Source organism: Carettochelys insculpta, chromosome 1 (genome assembly GCF_033958435.1).
Source record: "Carettochelys insculpta isolate YL-2023 chromosome 1, ASM3395843v1, whole genome shotgun sequence".
NCBI classification, from domain to species: Eukaryota; Metazoa; Chordata; order Testudines; family Carettochelyidae; genus Carettochelys; species Carettochelys insculpta.
The window spans coordinates 36285186-36305445 of NC_134137.1; the positions used below are offsets into that span (position 1 = coordinate 36285186).

At 43.0% G+C, this 20260-nt stretch overlaps 1 protein-coding gene across 1 annotated transcript in view; it reads left to right on the plus strand.

Annotated features, from left to right (window-relative positions):
- Nucleotides 1-20260, plus strand: part of CNTN5 (contactin 5) — an 850947-nt gene that overhangs the window by 737718 nt on the left and 92969 nt on the right. The window contains exon 16 of the mRNA XM_074981652.1: nt 15863-15983. Within this exon, the coding sequence (XP_074837753.1) occupies nt 15863-15983 (121 nt within the window). The remainder of the gene's footprint in view (nt 1-15862; nt 15984-20260) is intronic.

The following is a 20260-nucleotide window of genomic DNA, read 5'->3' on the forward strand; positions in this document are numbered from 1 at the left end:
AGTCAACTTCCACATGACAGTCCTAGACAATGCAGTATGGGAAGGTGGAGAGCAGCCATCTGTAGGGAAGGAACAAGTTCTGAGCTATCCAGAAAAAGCAGATGTACACAAATCCATGGGTCTGGATTTAATGCACCCAAGGGTACTGAGGGAATTGGCAGAGGTCATTGCTGAACCTTTGGCCATTATCTCTGAAGACTCTTGAAGACTGGGAGAGATCCTGGATTACTGGAAAAAGGCAAAAGTAGTGCCCATCTTTAAAAAAGGAAAGAAGGACAATCCAGGGAACTATAGATCGGTCAGCCCTACCTCAGTCCCTGGGAAAATAATGGAGGGGATCATCAAGGAATCCAATTTGGAGCACTAGGAAGAGGGGAAAGTGACCAAAAGTAGCCAACATGGATTCACCAGGGGCAAGTCCTGCCTGACCAATCTGATTAGCTTCTATGACGAGGTAACAAGCTCTGTGGACATGGGAAAGTCAGTGGATGTGATATACCTTGACTTCAGCAAAGCTTTTGATACAGTCTCCCACAGCATTCTTGCCTGTAAGTTAAGGAACTATGGATTGGATCCTTGGAATATAAGATGGATAGAAAGCTGGCTTGGTGGTCAGGCCCAACAGGTGGTGGTCAATAGCTCAATATCTGGGTGGCACCTGGTTTCAAGCAGAGTGCCACAAGGCTCGATTCTGGGACCAGTGTTGTTCAACATCTTTATTAATGACCTGGATGAGGGACTGGATTGAACCCTCGGAAGTTTGTAGATGACACAAAACTAGGGGGAGAGAGAGATACATTGGAGAGTAGAGAGCGAATCCAGAGTGACCTGAATAAATTGGAGGATTGGGCCAAAAGAAATCTGATGGGGTTCAACAAGGAGAAGCGTAGAGTCCTGCACTTGGGATGGAAGAATCTCAAACATTGTTATAGGCTGGGGACCGACTGGCTCAGCAGCAGTATGACAAAAAGGGACCTAGGGCTTATGGTGGATGAAAGGCTGGATATGAGTCAGCAGTGTGCCCTTGTAGTCAAGAAGGCTAACGGCATACTAGGGTGCATTAGAAGGAGCATTTTGAGCAGATCTAGAGAAATAGTTGTTCCCCTCTCTTTGGCACTGGTGAGGCCACATCTGGAATATGGTGTCCAGTTTTGGGCTCCCCAGCATAAAAAGGATGTGGATGTGCTGGAGCAGGTTCAGCAGAGGGCAACAAAAATGATTAGGGGGCTGGAGCACATGACCTATGAGGAGAGGGTGAGGGATTTGGTCCTGTTCAGTTTACAGAAGAGAAGACTGAGGGGTGATTTAATAGCAGCCATCTACTTCCTGAAGAGGAGCTCTAAAGAGGAGGTGGAGAAACTGTTCTCAGTGGTGTCAGATGGCAGAACAAGGAGTAATGGACTGAAGTTAAAGAGGGAGAGGTGTAGGTTAGATATTAGGATTTTCCATCCCTCGAGGTTTTTAAGTCCTGGCTTGACAAGGTCCTGGCCTGGATGATTTAGTGGGGGTTGATCCTGCTTGAACAGGGGGCTGGACCAGATGACCTCCTGAGGTCTCTTCCAGCCCTATGATTCTATGATTCTATGAAAAGCCTGTAAGAAGTGGGAGAGTTAATGAATCGTCCCATTGTAGAGGTAAAGAAGGGACAAATTCCTAGGGTGGTTTCCTAGCAACTGCTCATGATGATGAAACTCTGTTGTTTAAGACCCATATGTAACAGTTACTTTCCTGCAAAACAACATATAGCCTATTATCATTTATGAACTAGAAAAAAAAATCTCATATTTTATTTCCACTTCAGGTTAAGGGATTGAATGAAACTTTTAATTTTTCATCATAAACTCATCATAAGTCACACAAGTGAACTCCATAAGTCACTCTGATACCATGGTTGTGGGTGTGGTAGGAGACTTTGAAGAGAGCAGAATAATTGATGCATTCAGAAGGTGTAGGTGATCAGAGCTTTGACTCTGAAATTAGATTGCTACATCTAAGGCAGCAGCTAATGTTGGCACTAGATAGGACCACAGTATGTGAAAAATTGCCCCAAGCAGCAGCTTAGAGGTAAAACTAATAGGAAGCACTATGGACATAACTGTGACCTAAGATAAGCAACAGTACTGGAAAAGATAAAGCAATAGATTTATACGGCAATTGTGGATACTAGAACAAAATGTACACTAATAAATGAGATGCTTTGGAGCATATTGTAATCAATTCAGAATAGCTGATTGCCCTAGGGGGAAAAGAAAACCCTCATTCCTGACATTACCACATTATTAATTTTGTTTTTAACTGTTTAAACTCTGTTTGTCAGGGCTGGAAATGGGTGAGAGAGGAGAGATCACTTGATGATTATCTATTTCATTCATCCCTTCTGTTGCACCTGACACTGACCACTGTCAGAAGATAAGATACTAGGTTGGATGGGCTGTTGGTCTGACCCAGCAGGGCCATTCATATGTTCTTAATGAGGATTGTAGAGGTGTTGTCTGGGACTTCCATCCTCCAGGGCAGGCAAAGGCCACAACAACTCACTACAGTTCTGGGTGGTCCTTGTTCAGAGCAAGACCACAGTTGTCAGGCTCACTTCCCTTTAGCAGTCAGTAGCTCTAGTTCAAGGTGGACCAACAGTTATGTAAAGGTTCAGCGCCTCTAAGCATGACTGAGCAAACAAACAGTCAGTAAGTAAAAGTCTGCCCTGGTTCAGGGTGGAGCAGTAGTCAGTGCAGGGCTCAGCTTCTGTAAATTGGGTGAGCAAACTAGCAATCTGGGTGTCAGATCAGAGCGGGGGAGATTGCCACCCTGTGTCGGATGGGGGGTGGGGGCTGGTAACGCAAGCCTGCCCACTCATTGTGCCCCACTGCCAGGGCCTAACGGCAGACATCAATAGCTACTGGTTAGTGGGGATCCAGACTGCAACACACTGACATCAGCTCAGGCAATACTGCAGCCTCACTAGGATCAGCTCTTCCCAACCCCCCACCTCCTCTCCACCCCAGGTACTTCCTGTCTCCCTCTCTGTAGGTACCTGGGTCCATGCCAGGTTGTCAGTGAGCTCAGGTGCTTTGATGACCTCAGGGTAGCAGGAAAGCCTCATGTCAGGAAAGTTCTCTGGAGTCTGGTTGGAGCTGCTTGCTGACAGGTCAGGACAGTCTGGCTACGTCTACACGTGAAGGCTACATCGAAGTAGCCTATTTCGATGTGGCGACATCGAAATAGGCTATTTCGATGAATAACGTCTACACGTCCTCCAGGGCTGGCAACGTCGATGTTCAACTTCGACGTTGCTCAGCCCAACATCGAAATAGGCACAGCGAGGGAACGTCTACACGCCAAAGTAGCACACATCGAAATAAGGGAGCCAGGCACAGCTGCAGACAGGGTCACGGGGCGGACTCAACAGCAAGTCGCTCCCTTAAAGGGCCCCTCCCAGACACACTTTCATTAAACAGTGCAAGATACACAGAGCCAACAACTAGTTGCAGACCCTGTATATGCAGCACGGACCCCCAGCTGCAGCAGCAGCAGCCAGAAGCCCTGGGCTAAGGGCTGCTGCCCACGGTGACCACAGAGCCCCGCAAGGGCTGGAGAGAGAGTATCTCTCAACCCCCCAGCTGATGGCCGCCATGGAGGACCCCGCTATTTCGATGTTGTGGGACGCGGATCGTCTACACGTCCCTACTTCGATGTTGAACGTCGAAGTAGGGCGCTATTCCCATCCGCTCATGGGGTTAGCGACTTCGACGTCTCGCCGCCTAACGTCGATTTCAACTTCGAAATAGCGCCCAACACGTGTAGACGTGACGGGCGCTATTTCGAAGTTACTGCCGCTACTTCGAAGTAGCATGCACGTGTAGACGCAGCCTCTTTGGGCCCAGCTCACTCTGCTGGACTCACCCCCTCAGGAGGCAGGCAAGAGGTATCTGATCCTTCCAGCTGCTGCTGCCCTATCCATGAGCTCAGAGCTCCACCTTTTCTACTTCCTGCGTGTTAGTCTCTGGGGGATGGGCAAGGGTGCGCTGGCTCTGCCCACCCAGGTTTCAGGGAGGACTCTTCTGCTTCCAGGGCACGGGTAGGCCACACCACCTTACTACAAGGGCCAACAGGGTAATCAAGGAGAAGATATATAGCCTGGGGTTTGCAAAGGAGTTTAGGCACGTGACTGTCTGTGAAATTCAGTAGGAGTTTGGCACCTAAATACTTTTGTCTCATTTGTAATCCCAGACATATCAAGGAAGAAGACATGTTTCATACACCATGGAACTTACTTTGCATTTTGAGCAGATATAAACATTTCAGAAACCAAATGCACCATATGGCTGGGTGACTTTCAGAACTCAAAACATATATATATATATAGTTCTAATGGTGCACTTCTTGGCTGAAGAGCTAAGCCATATCATACAGCCTTTCTATAGATTAACTGAACCACGATCTGCTTTTGTTTAGAAGAGAACACACATAAAAAGAGGAAATTTCCTGCCATTACTCATTTGAGCTTTTAAAAATATTAGATGTGTGTATTGACAAGTACCTCAGACAATTCTAAGTCATCTGGTCGAGTTTTGAAACCTTTTGACACTTCTTGCTTCACTGTAACCAACTTTGTTTTGTCCTACCCAAAGGGAAAGCATGTTTCTGAACTTACTGAAATGTTAGATCTCTTTCAGTAACAGAAATCAAAAAGTAGAAGACTGGGATCCTGGCTTTGGTGACTTAATAGTTACTGTATGGGATTTTTGCTGCCCTCCTTTTAAGAAATCACTCTCTTTTAAACAGTTTCTAACTCTGAATGGCATTCTCACACCTCAGACTACAGCATGAGCTACAATAAAACCATTCCTAGCTTTTCGTAAGGGTAAACAAAATCAGTTTTGGAAATTTGAACACCAGTCTGAACCTCACTCCTTTCCTGAAACCTAAACCCAAGTCTTCTGTGGTTCAGTTTGCACAACTATCATCCCTGCTATTCTCCACTTTCTCTCCAACACCTTCAAAAGATTCAACCCTTTTCCAAGAAATCCTGCAAGAACCCCCTATCCAGGACATTTCCAATGTAGAATCTGCACTCTCAAATCTCTCTTCTGAGATTATGGGTTTGGTCAAACCTTGGGAACTCCAGGTCTAGCTTATGGTCAGTGATATATACTGGAGAAGTTCATGAGACTTGTTATGAGTTGCTGGCAAACAAGAGAAAATGAGTCTGATCAGGATTTAGATTCAACTAACTAGTCACAATATTTACATAACCAATATTCCTTTTTGTCCTGTGTTTGCACCTTGTGTGTAAGTACAGTATTTGAATTATATCTGTGACCTTTAAATATTGTCCAAACCACCAAGGCAGACTTTTAACTGAGGCTTGGTTCTGGCCAGGTATACCTCCTTTGTGAGAATTGTCTTCAATACAGGAGATGATAATCCCCATACGAATGCAAAATATCCCTTTCAGATTACCATTTACAGGGAACAAATCCATTAACCTTGCTATTTGGAATGAATTACATTCCAGAGGTTGGATTTTGAAGAACAGGGGAAGTAGTCAGACTGCTTTTGAAAATCCTATCTTTTGGCACCAGTTTTCCAGGAATATTCATCCCAAATCCAAAAGGGAATGGAGTGTGTTCAAAAAGGTGGCTTTTATACAGGGGGTCCCCTTTATATGTCATGGTTACGGACCATGAAGTCACAATGTAAAGTGAAATGACATATAAAGGGGAATTTTACCCCATAAGAATACATGTAAATACAGGGGTTGTTTTCTTGTTTTAATGTCCATTAGCAGTGAACCACATACAGCACACAGTAAAACATATTTAATGTAAAAAATCATAAATTCAAACACATTTGAAAGGATTTGAATCTTAAAGCACAGAGGGTCCTGATTCAAGTTCATTGTAGAACGATTGCAACAGACCACATACAGTATGCATTAAAACATTTTTAATGTATAAAAATCATATAATCAAACATACCTTTAAAAAGATTTTAACCTTAAAACCCAGGGGGTCCTGCTTCAAGGTCATTGGGGAGTCTTTGCTTTGTTTACTTTTTAAAGAAAGAATCAAGGGTTGTCTGCATTCCTGTGTTTTGTTTTGCTTTTAATATTACTCAGTAGCAAGCCTTAGATTCTCTAATGCTCCTAGCCACCATTGATGAGCAGTAGCAGTCAAAGAGATTGTAACATCTTTGTATTATCTCTGTTACACATTCAACATGGTTGAACATTTCCTTTGGAGTCTGAATTGTGAAGACAGCTTTCTGTTCAGAATCTCCCTCTCCTTCATCACTATCAGATGTATTTTCTTCTTCAAAACCATGCATGTCCAACTCTAACAGCTCTTCATTGCTCAGAGGCAAACCATGTGACTCCGACAGCTCATTAACATCATCAATTTCCACTTCATAGAAGCCTGCTTCCTTTTCCGGTTTCACTATTTCATCATGAACACCTGATGTGTCATCAAAGCCAGGGAAGGTATGGATTGCAGCAGGACACATTTTTTTCCAAGAACTGTTTATTAGGTGGCTAGAAACGTCTTCCCAGGTGGTACCAATTAACAATACAAAGTCATAAATGCTGAATTTTTTCCAGAATTCCAGGACTGTGGGTTTTTCATCACCATCAGTGTCAGCTATGAGTTTGCAGGATATCTTTCGTAATCCAAGCCTTGTGATGGGATTTCCAAATAACAGGGAGGTGAGATTTTACTACCTTCTTCAATGCTCTTGGATTTTCACTATGATAAACTAGCAATGACTTTAATTTCTTGTTGCCATTTTACGTTACCCTCTAAACGGAGAGTAAGTCTATCTTTTGTGGCTTTGAAACAGAAATATATGTCCAAGAAGGTGCGCACTTCCAATACAGCCCAGTTTCACCAACATTAAACACCTGCTTAAAATCATAGCCACCTTCTTCAATTATTTTTACAAGTTTATCGGGAAACATTTCTGTAGCATCTGCATCAGTGCTGGCTGCCTCTCCCTGAATCTTTACTTTCTTGAAACAATACTTTTTTTGGAAATGTGAAGCTATCCTTGGGCAGCCTTGAAGGGCTTTTCACTTGAAGTAGATTTCTCTTCCAACTGCTTTTTTAGATCTTCGTATAAGCTTAAAGCCATCTCTTGAATTAGGGCTAAGCTGATTGGCGTGTTCTGGTTATGGAGATCCTTGATCCATAATGCCAGCAAATGTTCCATTCTCTCCATTATCTTACTTCTTTGCCTCATTATTTTTACCTCTGAATGCTTCAAAGTATGCTTAGCCTTGCTTTCTATTTCGGAAGTATTCTTCACTATTGTTCGAACACTCATCACAGGCGAGTTAAAAGTGCAGGCAATGCTGACCACACTTTCACCCTTTTTACTACGACTTATAATACCCAACTTAATGTTTAATGCAACACTACTGCATTGTTTCTTTACCTTCACACCTTCCTTGCACTTTCCCTACACTTGCTCATTGTTAATGTATGGCAAATAAGTACAAGGAACAATGCAGAGTGAACGCGTTGAACTGCTAGTTGCACTGTGAGAACAGACTGGGCAGAAGAAGCAGCATGGATGATGCTGGTACGATATGCAACGCTAAGGCGGTGGCTGTGAATTTCAAATCGAAGTATTGTATTGACGGCACATAGGTCGTGGTGATGTAAGAATGGGGAATTTTTACATCTTTGTCCTCAATATGTCCATGATGTGAGTGCAAAACAACATACATCAGGGCGACGTATAAAGCGGGCCCCCTGTACCAGCTTTTAGCTTCTTCCACTATCATGCATAGTTTGGGCATCAAGATAGCCTTTGGTGTTAATTAAGGCAATTTAACAGGGACTCAAAAGTACACTAGTTGAGAGTAGCCCCCAGAGAGCAGCCAGATATAAGGGAGCATTTACACGAATAGCCAAAGTAAGATAAAGTAGGAGCTCTCATGTCAGCTCTGTACTATGTATGACACTTTGCCTGCACTGGGGGAAATTTTTAGCACCCTATTAAGATGGCTTTAGGTCAGTTAATCTAGGGGTGAACTGTAATCTTCATCTTCACCAACAGTATTTTTATTATTTTACAAAAACTTTCTTTTGGTTGTTCTCCAAGGTTTCAAACCCCTGACCTTTGTATAAACAGAGGACTTCTTCTGCCCTTGAATCCATAGAATACACAGGTAGCATCATTCAGAATTTTAAACCCAAGGGTCCAGGTAACCTTCATAGATGTACCTGTTATATCACGAGGCATGTTAGAATTCCAGACTTGCATAGGAGAGCAAGTCTCTGGGGTGCCTTTTACATGATTAGAAAGTGAGTTGGCCCGGTTCTCCAAGATATTCTGCACCTGTTACTTCCCAGGGGCTACAGTGGGATTTGCCACTTCTCCACACCTCCCATTCTCAGGCCACTAATTTCTCACCAAACATCAATTTTTATTAAAGCCAGCAAACTTAACACTCATACTGTTATTCTGTAATAAATGTAAATGTTTCACAGGGATCCGTTTTATTGCACTACTCTCCCTCATTTATAGCGATGATACTTGCAATTGCTGCCAATTTGGCTACCTCTTTAGCCATGCAGATTAAATACACATTATTTTCCTGATGAGAATATTAGGATTCATATAGTCACAAACCCAGTAGTAGTTAGAGTGACAAGAAAGATTTTGAGGAAACGCCTTAGCAATTAACAAGACAGTTGCTATCTATAGTGCTTTTTCACTTCTTCCAAAGAAAGCCCATATTAAATGCAGCTTATCCTCAAGTGAGAAACTGAAATGTGGATTGATTTGGTCTTTCCTATAAATACCTAAGGTTTATATCACAAACATTAATCTTCATGAAAAATCCAAGTTTCATGGCTAATAAGCACTAGTGTGCTAGAAAAGTTAAAAACTTTTCTATCCCCAAATCGATTCCTTATAGAAATGAAATAACGTGCTTCCCTTTTATGTTTGCCTGTTGCCAAATGCTCAAATCTCCTAGCAAGGATTAGAGAGAGGTAAAAGAGTTTCTGGAACTTCAGAATAGCATGTCAAATTTCTGAATTGTAGCTGGCCAGATGATTGTCTGTGCATTCCAGTATCCTGCCTCCAGCAGGTTCAGATACTTCAGGGAACAAAGTATGTTCTGTTATTAGGTCTATTAGCTTATTGTGCTGTTCACTCCTGTATTCTCTCTGCTACCAATGGCAGCCTGTGTATCTCACCTGTCCACTTCTCCAACAAGCAACACCTGCATCCATTCTCCCTGCTCGTCTTTTCCTATTTTAAATTCTTACCTAAAGTTTAATCCCTAAATTGTAAAACCTAGCCATGCTGTTGGTGCATGTAAATCATTCTTATTTGACATTGGTTACACAAGAGGCATGTTATGTTTGGTGTATCGTTATCTCATCCTGCAACTTACTCAATCTAGTTTTTCTATCTCATCCACCTATGATAGCCTTTCAGGTCCATAAGTGGTTAACTCTCTGGAGAAGGATGTTGTCATCTTTCTTATGTTTTGTGCAGCACCTAGCACTGATGCTAAAGCATAAGGATTCCTTGAGCTACCATAATACAAATAATGGTAGTCCATCGATCCGATGATAATAAATCTGTGCAGATCATCTATTATTGGTCTTATGGTGTGCCCTCTGGTGACTGTATAAACCAATTCTAAAGGTGCACATTTTGCCACAGATGTTTCATGGGAAGTTTGCAATCTGTGGGTTGTGCATTGCTGATGCTTTGTGACGTAATTCGCGTGCCTCTTGTAGATGCCGGCAGCGGTCTTCCTCAAAGGCAATGCAGGTATTTCTGACTGTTGCACGCCACTGTGTTCTGTCACTGGCAGCGTCCTCAAGGTCCCTAGGTTTGATACTGCTGTACTGCAAATTGGCTTTGATGGTATCCTTGTAGCGTGTCGGTGGATGACCTATACACTGGATGCCCTGGGAGAGTTCACCATACAGAAGCTGGCGAGGGATTCTGTTGGCATCCATGTGGCTGACGTGACCAGTCCAACGTAGTTGTGACTTCATAATGATAATTTCGATGCTTGTCATCTGGGCTCTCTCGAGGACCTCAAGATTGGGCACTTTGTCTTGCCAGCGGATCTTCATGATGTTACAGAGGCAGCACACGTGGAATGCTTTGAGCTACTTGATGTGACGCCTATATAGTGTCCATGTTTCACACCCATACAAAAGTGATAAGAGAACAACAGCTCTGTACACAAGCAGTTTTGTTGACATCCGGATGTTATGGTGGTTTAGAACTTTGACATGCAGTCAGCCAAGGGCCTGGCTCACTTTGGATATTCGCGCGTTGATCTCATTATCCAGTGATCCATCACTGGATATGACACTACCCAGCTATTTAAAGTTCTCCACTACTTTAAGCTGAGTGCCCTCAATGGAGATACTCAGGACAGGAGCATTGATCCAGGTGCAGGTTGATGGAGAACTTCTGTCTTTCCGAGGCTGATAGTTAGTCCGAAAAGTTGTGAGGCCTCAGCAAACTTGTTGACAATGTGCTCAAGATCGTTTTCAGTGTGAGCCATAAGGGCACAGTCATCAGCAAAGAGTGCCTCAGAAAGGAGTTTCTGCACTGTCTTAGTCTTTGCGTTCAGGCGACGGAGGTCAAAAAGTGAACCATCATGCCAGTATTTCAAGTATATACCTCAGTCCAGATCTTTCATTGCATGGTTAAGGATGCATGCAAAGAACAGGTTAAATAAGACAGGAGCGAGAACACATCCTTGTTTCATGCTGTTGGTGATGTTGAAGGGGGCTGATGTGGCTCCATCAGACAGTACTTCACCTGTCATGTTGTCATGGAAAAGGCGTATAATCTGGACAAATTTTCTTGGTCATCCAAGTCGTATTAGAATCGTCCAAAGGGCTTCCCTGTTGATGGTATCAAACGCCTTTGTCAGATCTATGAAGATCGCAGACAGGTGCATGTTCTGTTCAATGCACTTCTCTTGTATTTGTCTGACAGCAAACACCATATCAGCTGTGCTCTGGCTAGGTCAAAAACCGCATTGACTTTCAGGTTGACTTGCCTCGGAAATACTGGCTATTAGGTGGTTCAAGATGATGCAGGCGATGATCTTCCGTCCAATGGAGAGGAGGGATATGCCTCTGTAGTTTCCACATTCTGCTTTGCTGCCTTTGTTCTTGAAAAGGGAGACAATAATAGCATCATGGAGGTCCTGTGGTATGTTTTCATCCTCCCAGATGCTGATGATCACGCTATGGAACGCTGCTAGTGCTGCTGGACTTGCCGCTTTATATATCTCTGCTGGTATCCCATCTTTTCCAGGAGCTTTTCCTGAACTCATCTGGCTGACAGCTTTCTTAATCTCATCTATAGTGGGTGGAAAGTCAAGATCTGTCAGGACGGGTTGTTGTGGAATTTCATTGAGGATGTTGTTATTCACGGTCGATGGTCTGTTAAGGAGGTTGCTAAAGTGTTCTTGCCATCTTTCATTGATGCCGTCTTTGTCTTTGACCAGCATTGTGTTGTCTGATGAGAGCAATGGGGTAGTCGTTGGTTTAGAAGGTCCATAGACAGTCTTAATAACACTAAAGAACCTCTTTGAGTTGTGGGTCTCAGCATAGTGCTCAATTTCTTCGGCTTTGCTCTCCCACCAGCTGTCTTGTTTCTGACAGAGGTCTTTCTGTGTTTTGCTCTGAAGGAGCTTGAAATGGTCCCATTTGGAGGCTGAGGAGGGGTCATTCTGCCATTCAATAAAGGCTTTTCTCTTTACTTCCAGTGCTGAACATATTTGTTCTTGATTCTCATTGAACCAATCCTGATGTATTCTTTTCTTTGGTCCAAGCGATGTTATTGCTGTGTCAGTCACTATCTGCTTGAACTCATCCCACTTTTCAGTTACAGTACCGACCAGTTGACCGTGTGATGTTAATTTGTCATCGAGACTCTTCTGAAAATTGTTTAAACATTGGGCATCCTTCAGTTTGGCTATGTTAAAAGCAGGTCGCACATGCTTAAGGCATTTGTGCTGAGAAGGAGCAATGTAAAGTTGAAGAGATATCCTGACTAACCTGTCCAGCACTCTGCGCCTCTCATTACTCTGGTGATCAGTATGTCTTGGATGTCTCGCCTTCTGACAATGGCATTATCTATCAGATGCCACTGTTTAGACCTAGGGTGCATCCACGTCGTTTTGTATTTATCCGCTTGTTGGAACAGAGTGTTGGTAATAGTCAGGTCATTTTCAGAACAAAGGCTCAAAAGGAGCAGTCCATTGTTGTTCATTTTGCCTACACCATGTGGCCTGGTTACTCCTTTCAAATTCTCATTGTCAGCTCTGACTCGGGCATTGAAATCTCCAAGTAGGAGTAGTTTGTCTGTTGCGGGTGTCGCCTTGATCAGTCTGTCGAGATCTTCATAGAATTGTTCCTCTGAGTTGTCAGGGCATGTTAGAGTGGGTGCGTATGCACTGATGATGGTGGCATGATGTTTGGTGTTTAGTGGGAAGCATAGTTTCAGCAGTCTTTCATTGATACCTACTGGAAGGTCTGGGAGTTGATGCATCACTGAGGTTTTTATTGCCAGACCGACTCCATGTATTCTATCCTCTGTCTCAGTCTTACCCTTCCAGAAGAAGGTATAACCACTTCCTGGTTCACTCAAGAAACCTTCCCCAGCCAGTCTTGTTGCACTTAATGCTGCTATATCGATGTTATAGCGGGCTAGTTCACGAGCAGTGAGAGCTGTCCTTCTCTCAGGTCTTGCAACAGCTTCTTGATCCATGAGAGTACGAACATTCCATACACCCATGGTAGGTTTTCTCAAATTTTTCTTTTGGTTTTGACCACAAGTAGGGTTGAACTGCCAGCCGTGGCTTGCTGGCCAGTTATTGTTGTAGGGCAGGCAATTTTTAGGCCACCATTGCTAGGCCCCTCCCTTACTAGGGTGAGCAGTGCTGTCCTAAAGAGGACTGCTCAGATGCCTGGGATGCTGCCGGGCAACTCTGCTGCCCCAGGTACAGAGCTGGACAACCACTTGTCCACAGGCCACCTACATGCGGGATTGGGACTACGACTCCCAGTGGTAACCTCCACCTGTTGCTTTGCCCCTCCCCCCCGTCGCCGCAGCACTTGGGTGATGTGATGATATGATGATTTGCACAGGACCTGTGTGTGAAAGCTTTTTAAGTGGTAGAGCTGTTGCACGGGAGCAATCCCACTCACTCAACCTTGGAAGCCAGGCACCAGTGGTACGTAGAATCGTCATGACTGGTAACTTCTTTGGTTGCAGTGGATGGCCTTGACATCTTTCATGCCTTGTCAAGCCCTTCACTTTCCACAAAGCGTTGCAGAACCACCTTCTTGGCCATTGGATCTAAATGATCTCTTCCACCCAGTCCACCGGAACTGACTTCACATGCTGGGTAGGCACATCCGAAAATTCACCAAGGGTTTGAGCCCCATCGGTTACACTCACCTGATTTGGCCGGCCTGTCAAAGCCATTGCCCGGGGTGTGGCCGCTGCGCATGCTGCAGCTACTTGGAGCCACAAGTGAGAGCTGAGTGGCAGGCGGGGACCAAAGTGGATGGACTACCCCCGAAGAGGTACGACAAGTCCCTCCAACAGAAGTACTACCCCTCCCTGTACACCCCATACACCCTGTAATACAAATAATGGTAATATATATAGCACAACAGACACAGAAGTCTATCCAAAAATACGTGCCAGAAGTCACCTAGTGCAGAGGTTGGCAACCTGCAGCTCTTTAACAAATCATTTGTGCTCTGGACACTGCCGCTGCTGATTCCTCTGTGGCTCTCTATGAGCTGCCCAACAAGAAGCGGCCAGTCAAGACTGGGCCAGAAAGTTGCTTCAGGCGGGCTCCCTGCTCCACTGAAAGGGGTATACACACCTGAGCCGCACACAGCTCTCTGAGCAATAAAATGCTCTGAGCTGTGGGAGCACGATGTGCCACTCTGTGCATGCGTCCCTTCCCTGTGCTTCAAGAGAGATGGCACTGGTGGCTCCAGTGAGTCACCGGCACTGGATTACAGCAGGGGGGAGGGTGCTGGGGGTTACTGGCTCTGGAGGAGGAGAGGAGGCATTGGGTTAAAGTGGGGAAGCTGGAGGTACTTATCATTTTTTTAAAAAAGGGGTACTTTATTTAAAAAAAGTTTGAGAAACTCTGGTGTAGAGTGTTGATGAGAACCTGACTCTTCCTGCTTAACAGCCTATCCCCAGGCACAGCGTTTACCTTTTCCTCATTTGCTCTCCAACCCAGGATGAAAGTGACATAAAATTTCTAACTGAGATTCAGAGATGGTATTTGAGAATAAATCAATGAGAAGTTTTATATGATGGCTGCATTGTCAAGTCTGTTCTCTCAAGCCAGGGTTGGGAAATTGGCAGAACAATGCAAAACAAAACAAAACAAAAACAAATCAGCTGTCAATCTATTCCTGGAAAATTGGACACTAGCCAATGCCTGTCCATCACCTCTGACACATCAAACCTCACCCATATCACAATTTATTTTCAGATAAGCTCTATCCTTATTACGTGGTCACTTCCCAGAAATAATACGTTCTATTCCTTTCTTGAAGTTGAGGTAGCATCAATGGCTCAGACAACCACAGCAGGCCCAACAGGGTCCAGCTCCCCACCCTCAGAAGGGGTGGAGCTAAAGATGGAAGGTGAAGCATTTAGAGCAGTTAGCCCTGCCCCCAAACCCTCCACTCCCTCTAGCCACACAGAAAGGTGGCACAGCACTCCACAGCATTTCAAAGGGGCCTGGAGCTTGGGCCACTGATGCTGCCAGTGGGGCACTGGCTGGAGCTCTGGGTCCCTTTGAAATTCTGGGCCCAGGGGGCAACTTCCACCTTTACTCCCTCCCCCACTTTAGTCAGGCCAGGGAAGCACTGTATGCACATTTTGCTCCAGGTCTGCATCTTATTTATACTCCTGTCATAGTGGAACACCTCACAAATTAGTCCTTTTATGAACTATATTTTAGAAACCCTATTGTTCTTTTTAAATCAGAGATTAGATGCTGAGAAGACACAATGATTCCAAGAGTATGAACTTGGTATAATGGAACAGTTTTCTGTCAGTAAATGCTGATTCATGAACCATCACTTGAATTTATTAAACAGCATGGCGATGCTCAGACCCAGCTCTTCATGCTCCAAAAGGCAGTTATATCATTCTCTTCTTGCTCACTTCTGAGCATAGCTTTTGAACAAACTTATCGCTTTTGAGTAGAAGCAAAAGCTGGGATTCACATTACTCCATGTTCTATATTTTTGGCATCGGAGGAATTCATACTTCTGCTGTAAGTACAGACAAATGCTAAAAGAAAAAGGTGGCAGGGAGTTTCTTATTCAAGTTTTTGTTAATTTTCTCTAACCCACCTTAACTTCTATCATTGAAAACTCTTCTGGAAAACTTGGTTTCCTTCCAAAAGAATGAGTAGCTGCAATTAATGTCATTGCTGTGGCCAGAGGAAATGAGATCTCTCCACAGAATAGTACCATTTCCCTGTCTGATTTCATTAAAGATCCTTTATCTCCCAGTCCAGGACTCATTGGAAAACTGACAATTACACATAAACTATTTTTTTCGTTTAGTTAATATATTTGCTGGGTTTTGTCCATTTGGAAAGCATTTCTTCGTGCATGCAAATATGTGGGGGTACTTCTTAGGCAATGCAAAGTTAAAATCATTTCCCTCTGCATTCCTTGAAATGGGTGTTAATATATTGAAAGTTCTTTTAATATAATCTTCACAGGGGCCTTTGCCACAATATGCCAAGGTCCCCAGAAACCACCTTGAAGTGGGTAGATTTGCAACATTTTAAACTCACACTTCATCCCTCTTTCAGCAAGCATCCTCTGCAGATTTAATGATCAGGAACATCCTTCTGATGCATGCTGGGAGATATGGCTGCAGGGTACAGACCACAGCAGACAGTGTATCAGATGAGGCAGAACTTCTTGTTAGGGGTGAGTATGCTAAAAGTTGAGTCTAAAGACATGATCAGCATAAATTTAAATTAAAAAAGGAATTTAAATGCATGGACTTAGAACTTATCAACTCTGTACATTATACTCAGATTTTACAATACTGATGTCATTATTGTTTAAAGCCTTTGTCTTTGAAAAAAAACTGTGTGGTAGACCAGTGTGCAAAATAGGCATGGCCAACAATGACAATAGGTAAACGGACCTTCATCTCTTAAAAGTTTTAATAGCTTGAAAGGCATAATGGATTTTTTTAAAAGGGTCACTTTGGTGTGACGTAAATGATTCTTTTCATTGTAATTATAAATTGTATCTAAAATTGAAGACATTATCTCAGGTTTAGAGGTGTGGGGATATCAACTCATTTCCTAACATGGGGATTGTTCTGTTTATAGTATGACAGTTAAGAGAAATTACTAGGAAAAAGTCCAAAATCTGAATATTTTGGAATGAATGAGTGATGACCAAGCTTTACCTCACAGATACCACAATGGATCTGAAAGATGCAATTAGGGCTCAACCTTGCATGCTGTGAGCACCACATGGGAAGAGCAGACTGCCCCCAGATCCCATTGCTACAAGTTAGAATTTAGCATTCTGAACACCATGAAAGAAAAATGCTCAGGGCTGTGCGGGATCAGCTGGGCCTCCAATTAACATAGTGCTTAGTCTTTTCCTTTGCAATATGTATTCTGTGCAAACAACAGATGATATACAATCATAGAAATGGAGGATAGAAGGAACATCAAGAACATTTATGCAATATTCCATTTTGATAAGAGTATGATGGGACTTGTAGTCTCAAGTTTCCCTTGCATTTGTGTAAAAATGGTAAGAGACTGCACTGTAGAACTCCCTATGTCTTGTTTAGGCAGCAGATGTCATGCCGGCCACACTTGTTATATTGTATGCTAAATTTTAAAATGAAATAAAATATGGGATATCTTTCTAGCATATATGAAACCCCAAATAAAAATATAAGATGACTAGGGAAGATTTTTAAAAGTAGCAGCTTTTTAGCTTATTCCATCACTTCTGAATTTTTTTCTATCATTTGCATGTGTAAAATACGCTCTGGGAAAAAGAAATGGTGTTTTTGTCAGAGTGCAAGATTTTTTTTACTTTTCTGGAGGCAGCATGTTTGCAGGAGCTCCTCTTAGGGGCTATAGGGCTTCTATTACCTTAACTTCCATGTCATTTCACTGGTTATTTAGAATCCCACAGTGTTACTTCTAAATTATATAAATTTGACCCCCACTCCAGAACCTACTATGGTAAGCTAATTACTTCTCCTCCATTCATTTTATGGAGTTCAGTTTATGATAGAAGATGTTTCTCAGAATAGGAAGTCTGAACGCTAGTCATAAAGAAGCATTATTGGAGGTGTTAGAAGAAATTGGATTTATGTATTCCCCATATTACATTGAAATTAAAACTATGACAGTTTTATAACATGATTCAGTTTCAAATATGCCATGCTTATTATGTGCCATTATCCTTGCCTCTGCAGATGGTAAATAAGAGGCTACAATCAGAATTATGTTTGTATCAGTTTTACAACTGGTTTATAATGTGTGACTGTTTTTGCACTGGTGTAAAACCCTACTTTCATTAAATTATATATTTTGGCTAGTTTGTTCACAAAGTTAATTCCCTATTAGACAGTTGTAATATTTATGCAAATTGTGTAGAGCAGATTCTACAGTGCCAGCAGTACTTTTGCCAAATTTAGGATGATTTTTTTCTTAGTATTTTTTGTTTGTTTTTTGTTTTGTTTTGGCCTTGTGATAAATACTTAAAGCAGCTTCTGTGTATTTGTCTTGAGTTGTTTCTTCTTTGGCTTTGTCCAAAAATTAATCCAAAATATTTAAGAGGCTAAAGATTTACTTTCCTTTATATTGTTAAAAATCTGTTGTAATTCAGTCTCTTTGCCCTTCCCCAACTTTTTTTCTGTGCATCTCTCAGTTTACATAAGCATTCAGTGGTTTGCAATTTGATAGTCCCAGGTGCAGTGCAATTGCAGGCTTCTGTTGGTGGAGCCCTTTGGGAACACTGGACACCGCTTCAGCTGAAGAGATCGATGATGCAAGGTTGCTCTGAGACCTCCCAGTTGGGTGTGTAGAGGAGGCTTGTCAGGTGTCCAGGAAATTCATTACCACTATGCAGTTGTGTCAATGAAAGCTAAAAGAGCAGGATTCTTTGCTTCCTAGTATACATCCCAGGGATAGCTCTTGTCTTTTGTTTTGATGTTATATTCTATGGCTTGTTGGATCATTTTTGACATGTCGTTACTATTCTGGCTGCCCATATGTGAAATTGTCTTCACTTACTTTACCCTCTATCTCTGTGGTAGGCCATTGTACACACAGAGTAAGTTACTCAAAATAATCTGATTTATCTTCATGATCTCTTAGATATCCATGGATATAACTGGTAGATTATAAACAAAGGGATTACATTATGATACAGGTTCAAACTCCCTCATCCAGCACTCTCCCGTCCAGCAACATCCCTCATCCAGAAAGACAATGGATGTCACTGGACCAGAGAGCAGCTACAGGGACCCCCGCCCAGAGAACCCCAGCAGCCCAGTGACTTGGAGCTGGCTGGGGTACAGAGCCCCGCTGGCAGCTCCAGCCAAGGGAAACTCATCCGGGGTAATGAAACCCCAGCAGGCCCACACCTGGGAGCCAGCTGGGGCATGTAGCCCCCCAGCAGCCACAGCCTCAGGAACCACAAACAGGGATGGGGAGATGATGGCATCCCCAGCTGTGGGAACTCTGGCCGGGAAGCCCTGCAGGAGTTGCTGGCAGCTCCCAGCCACAGAGAGCCCTGCCAGCTGGGGGTGGTGGGAACCTGACAGTCCTGCAGAGAGCCCTGCAGGAGTGGGGACACCCCTCCAGGCATCTGGCCTGAGCTTCCCTTATCCAGAAAATCCCTTCGTCTGGGAACAGGTCCCTAGGGTGCCAGACAAGGTAGGTACAACCTACTAATCAGAGGCATTGACTGCAAGCTAAAGAAAATTATTTTGATTCTTTATAAAGAAGGTCGAGAGAGACAACTGTACATTGTCCTGCCCTCATCAGTTGGAACAACACCAGCAGAAACACTCTGAAAAATCCCTATTTGTACACATTTCATGCAGAGTCTTCGGGTACATGCAGTCTCAGAACATTTTATTGTCTAAAAAAATGCAGTTCCTTTATGGTTTGTGTTCTCTTTGAAACAGTATGTACCAGCCTAGCATATTCACATGAACAAAGACTGAGCAGCCAAGGCTCATCATTTTTCCTCATTTATATAGTATCTTCATTAGGTACTGCATTGTAGAATAAATTTGCCAAAAGAAATAATTGGCTAGACAACTAGGGCTAGCTCTATTGTACCTGCAGAATGAGTAGTGCAGCACAAATCTAAATACTTCTGCCTGCAATTGAATGGTTTACATCAAGAATTAGGCAATTAAAGGTGCAAGTGCTCAGATTTATGCACGTCAGTTTGTCTGCTACAAATAAGGAATCTAATCTTCCGATAGTTTCCTACAATGTGTGCAGGTTTTTAACAGTGTGGGCATTTTGCAAATAAGGTGTAATGCTGTTTTTGTGCTCACTGGCTTTTATTTAGCCTGAAATTCACTTTCATCAGGAACTCTTTTTAATGACGTATTTGTTAGTGACAAAACCATAGTTTGTTGTTCCCTCACATAGTCTTGAAAAATGTTGTTAAATGTTTTCCACCAAAATCTTGGCAAGAAGCAAAAATCTATCCTCCCATGTGGATTCAGCATTTGACATTCACCACTGAAGACTTTGATGGGTACTTTAGAAATCTGATTAAATTTCATGTCATAATTAGTACTAAGACAATGTTCGGTGTAGTCCGTAACCTCTCCTTGTCCCAAATAACTTTCTGTTCTATCCCTTTTTATTTCTTCTCCCTTATGTTTTATTTTTAAAATATGACAAAGAATGGTCACATCATTATTTATAAACACTTTATTGACAGCAGGAGAGTTTGCCCTATGAATTGATGCACTCACCTTTCAGCTTAGAATCCTATTATGGCTTGCAAGTGAAAAACAGTTTCGCTGTTTCATCCTCGTGAATATTTGTCATCAGAAAACTGCCGCACTGTTTGACATAATTGGAGTGTCTGTATGCAAATAAGGCTCAGCCACTGAAACAAAAGAAGACAAAATCAAGGATGCTTTAGCGGATTAACACAAAGAACTCTTCACAGTTCCTTACCACACTGTTCAA